Source organism: Lolium perenne, chromosome 1, assembly GCF_019359855.2.
Source record: "Lolium perenne isolate Kyuss_39 chromosome 1, Kyuss_2.0, whole genome shotgun sequence".
NCBI lineage: Eukaryota > Viridiplantae > Streptophyta > Magnoliopsida > Poales > Poaceae > Lolium > Lolium perenne.
This window is the reverse complement of record NC_067244.2, coordinates 206,058,998-206,063,636: the sequence shown is the minus strand read 5'-3', so window position 1 is coordinate 206,063,636 and position 4,639 is coordinate 206,058,998. Positions and strand designations below refer to the sequence as shown.

The 4,639-nt window shown below is 43.7% G+C and overlaps 1 protein-coding gene and 1 long non-coding RNA gene across 2 annotated transcripts; one reads left to right on the top strand and one right to left on the bottom strand.

Annotated features, from left to right (window-relative positions):
- Nucleotides 1–487: 487 nt before the first annotated feature.
- On the top strand, nt 488–2,212 carry LOC139833952 (secreted RxLR effector protein 161-like). Its single transcript, XM_071824333.1, has 2 exons — nt 488–1,162; nt 2,129–2,212. The coding sequence occupies exons 1-2, from the start codon at nt 488–490 to the stop codon at nt 2,210–2,212; spliced, it is 759 nt and encodes a 252-aa protein (XP_071680434.1).
- A 1,847-nt stretch (nt 2,213–4,059) lies between these two features.
- Nucleotides 4,060–4,639, bottom strand: LOC127313997 (uncharacterized). The gene is made up of 3 exons (XR_007859302.2): nt 4,553–4,639; nt 4,272–4,452; nt 4,060–4,155 (listed from the first exon to the last, which is right to left on the bottom strand). It is a non-coding gene; the product is annotated as an uncharacterized lncRNA (long non-coding RNA).

Genomic DNA, 4,639 nt, shown 5'->3' with positions numbered 1-4,639 from the left:
TATTCGTTCTTGCGGTAGGAAATTTTTGTTTTCTATGCTACGAATCCCATCAAGTTGATGTCGGCAATGCGTTCCTTCATGGATTTCTGAATGAAGATGTGTATATGCAGCAGCCGCCAGGTTTTGAGGATGCGCGGTTTCCCTCCCATGTGTGCAAGCTCCAACGATCTATCTATGGTCTGAAACAGTCTCCCCGAGCATGGTATGCTCGTTTGAGTCACCTCTTATATCAGTTGGGTTTTACCTCATCTAAGGCAGACACTTCGCTGTTCATTTTTCGGTGTCGTGGAGTTCACATCTTTATGCTTGTGTATGTGGATGATATAGTCATTGCTGGATCCTCACCAGATGCTGTTGATGTTCCAGCTTCCCCATTAAGGATTTGGGTGCTCTTGAATATTTCCTTGGATTGGAGGCATCTTACAATTCAGGGGGTATGTCATTGACTCAGCGGAAGTATGCTCTTGACCTCTTGCATAGAGTCAATATGGAGAATTGTAATGATGCTCCTACACCGCTAGTTCCGTCGGAGAGATTGTCACGGGATGAAGGAGCACCTCTTGGTGCCGATGATTCTTTCAGATATTGCAGTGTTGTTGGTGCATTGCAGTACTTGACACTTACACGCCCCGACATCTCCGTTGCAGTTAACAAGGTGTGTCAGTTCCTCTCGCAGCCCACTGATGTGCACTGGGAGGCAGTGAAACGTATACTGTGGTATGTTAAAGGGACAATACAGACTGGCTTGCAAATACGCAAGTCTCCACTGGCTGGCATTAGTATATTCACAGATGCAGACTGTGCAGGTGATGTTGATGATAGGTGCTCAACCAGCGGATTTGCTGTGTTTGTTGGTCCGAATCTCATCTCTTGGAGTTCGAAGAAGCAGCCTACAGTTTCTAGATCGAGCACCGAAGCTGAGTATAAAGCTTTGGCTAATGGCGCTGCTAAAGCCAAATGGGTAGACTCACTACTCAAGGAACTTGGTGTGACTAAGCAGCGGACACCTATATTATGGTGTGATAATCTTGGGGCAACGTATCTGACCGCGAATCCAGTCCTCCACGCTCGAACAAAGCACATTGAGATCGATTTCCATTTTGTGCGGGAACGAGTAGCTGCAGGTGAACTGGATGTCAGATTTATTTCCACTAACGATCAGGTAGCTGATGTATTCACTAAACCAGCTACACGACTCATGCTTGATAGATTTAAGTCCAATCTAAACCTTGTACAGTGGTTAAGATTGAGGGGTATGTTAGAGTTGTATTTAGCCTCTAGCTGTACGTATTGTATGAGTCGTGTTGTACACGTATTGTAATGTGATCGGATATATAAAGTGATGACCGTGAGGGCTTTGACCCCACGAAACCCCAAACCTATTCTCAAAATGCGAAATCTAGTAGGTTGTAGATAACTGATTCAACGTAAAATTTAGAAAATCCATATCTTTCTAACTTACCATAACAATTTTGGGAGCTGAACGATTTGGGAGCTGAACGGGGAGGGGGTAATTGAAAAAAAGCTAAGCTACAACCTTATATTCTGAAACAAATGCCAAAAATCTATAGGCACTATATAAAGGAACGGAGGGAGTATTATACTTGCCGGCAATAACTATGATCCATGAGACCACCAGGTACAGATTCAGTTTTGTAAAAGCCCAATCAGATGTTCTAGAGATTAAGGCTTCGACTTCTCTGCAGCGCATGCACAGGCTGATACAATTATCGTGTTGAATTTTAATGTGTTAGGTGTGTGCTAATCTAATTTTAGAACTCACAATGTGGAAGTCCACTGTTTTCCACCAGTACTGTCATTGCGAATGCTTAAAGCTAGTAACTTGTCATGTTGCTCTAGCATCTGCCACCGGCTATGATCTATGGATAACAATTCTTAGCTGTCCTTGGCATGTTATGTCTCTTTTGTTGGCACCTGACATTCACAATGGTTCAATGCATTGACCGGTCACATGGAAGCAATGGAAAAGTCATCGGATTCAGTTTGTGTGTTTGTGTTATGTTGTGCTTGATTTGGAGCAAATTCAGATACGTGTGAATCAGCGAGCAACCAACTGCCGAAGCAGGTTTTAGATGCCTATTATTTGTTGCTTGCCTGTTGACTGCAGAAATATGATCCACCGGCGTACCAGACCACCGGTAACGTACTGAATAGTGTGACAGGGTCGTTAATTAGAATGCTTCAGCATTAAACATCCAAGTTTTAATGTGCTCCAGGAGAGACATTCTAGTTTGGCAATTCCAGACTTTTAAAAAGTATGGTCGCCTAACTTGAGTTATTTTGTCATGCTGCTCTATTAGGTGTATCCAATGGCTATGCTTTATGGATAGTGTTGTTAGACTAGTCATAATGCATAGTATCATATAGAAGTATCATGCGTATGATACTACTACATGTTACTATCTCCACAATGCATGGTATCATATGCTAGTATCATAGTCTCTATATATTAATTGTTTTGTAGAATCTCAATGCAAATATATGTACAAGATTTACTTGACATTAATTTTTCTAGTAGTATGTGCTATGATACAATATCTATCTATGATACTAGTAATCTCTCTTTCATCCTTAATTGCACTGCCACATCAGCATTTTGCATGCATGGAATGCATGATACTACCTATGATACTCCCATTGTGGACAGTCTTAGCTATTCTGGTGTGATGCTACCTGTTTTGTTTCCTTATTGACGGTGAACAATCCGGAGTGAGTTAATGTTTTGACGAGCCATATGTAATGCTTCAGAACACTCATGGCAGCTTCTCCTGTAGGTGAAGTGTACGAAGAAGCTTCCACGTTTCCTCTCTCTTGTCCACCCTCGGTTCTCCATATATGGTCGTTGCCTGAGAATCACCACTTGAATCCACCATCATCTTGGGTGATATCCACGTCAATGTGCATGCGGCCAAGCCACCTCAAGTTCAAATTAATTCCACTTGGTACTAAGCACGGCATGATTAGTTGTGCGATGTAGTACCCTCTTGTAGACAAACATTCCAGCGCTTTATGTGTGTGACCGTCTTAACCACATGACAACTTCGGGATCGGCTACGAGCCTACGAGACGCAAGCATCCAGAAGCTCAAGGTGGTGCGCAACACAACCCAGAAAATGGAAAGGGAGATGGTTTCACGCAAATGAAACCATGCTCTAGCTCTGGTTTTAAGTAGCCCCCATCGGAATTTGCTCGGATCACCGGTTCCTGCTAGCTGTTCTCCGGCTACAATGAGCTTCACCACCGGACTGGCACCGGGCATGCCCACGGGGGAGTGGTCAATTGCGAGTCGGAAATAGGAACAAGTTGGATGCTTGTTTGATAGAGCACTAGTGGAAAACTGCTCTTTTGCACCGGTTCAAAAGGGCCATATGCACCGGATGGCCAACCGGTGCAAAAGGCCCCCCCCCCCCCCTTTTGCACCGGTTCGGTTACAAACCGGTGCTAAAGGGGGCACCACGTGGCCGTCTGTGGAGCGTCCGGCGGGGGACCTTTTGCACCGGTTCGTAATACGAACCGGTGCAAAAGGGTTGTGCCGCGGCAGGGTTTTGGTGCCATTCCCTGCCGCGGTAGACTCTGCCACGGCAGAGAATTCCACTAAAACGCTGCCGCGGCAGACTCTGCCGCGGCAGGAATTTTCACTAAAACGCTGCCGCGGCAGACTCTGCCTCCATTCGAAACACGTTATAATGCACACACATATATATAGGAAACCATTATATTACATATATCGATCGAAGTGACACACGTTCATGCATATATATATGTCTACATCAACTTTGAAAATAATTTCTAGTTATATTGGATGGCGGGCACATAGTGTTCTCCGTCTGGAGCTATGACTTGCTCAAGTAAGAACCCCGCCAGTTCTTCTTGAATTGCTCGTACACGCTCTGTTGCTAGAAGACCGTTCCGCAACCGTTCGATCTAATAATTTGAAGAAGGTACGATGGTCAGTATATATATATATATGTGTGTATGTGAATGAAACACAAGGTGATAAAATAAAGCCATGAATGTTGTTTAATTACTTACATCAAGTTGTTCCAAAATGTCCCTCACATGGTGGGTATTCTGGCGGATGAACTCGCAAACGTAGAACCCGCATAAATTATTCCCGTCCTCTTGCCTCAAGCACTTTACGAGAACAAAGTTCAATCAAAATAATATATATATATATAATCAAGGATGATAATAATAATGGTATTGAAACTAGAATCAAAGAGATGCGCGGCCTAGCCAGTAGTACTTACCGGTACATGTTTTATTCGAAGTTCTTTATTCTTTAAACCCGGAGCTTTGTTGGTGAACCGTTTCCAAGCCTTGTGGAGGATATCAGCCATGTCCCCCCACGCCTCAAGGGGTTTACTCTTCGAGTCCATGACTTCTACTATCCCGGTGTCGGGTTCAATGACTAGCAGGATATAGTGAAACCTGCGGACACACACATATATATATATGCATAACTCATCAATTACACTTAACACATGGAGTAAGCGAAAAAGATTTAATGTGTGAAGAGAGTAACACTCACGCGAAGTTGTAAGGAAATAGTATTGCCCTTTTGTATGAGTTTTTCCTTAAGACATGTACCAAGTTATTCTCCGTGTCCTTGGGAGAG

Bases quoted from the DNA above. Each gene is read 5' to 3' on its own strand.
- LOC139833952 (XM_071824333.1), top strand. From the start codon at position 488: ATGGAGAATTGTAATGATGCTCCTACACCGCTAGTTCCGTCGGAGAGA. The intron at 1,163-2,128 runs GTAGCTGATGTA...TGTTGACTGCAG, and splicing joins TTATTTCCACTAACGATCAG to AAATATGATCCACCGGCGTA.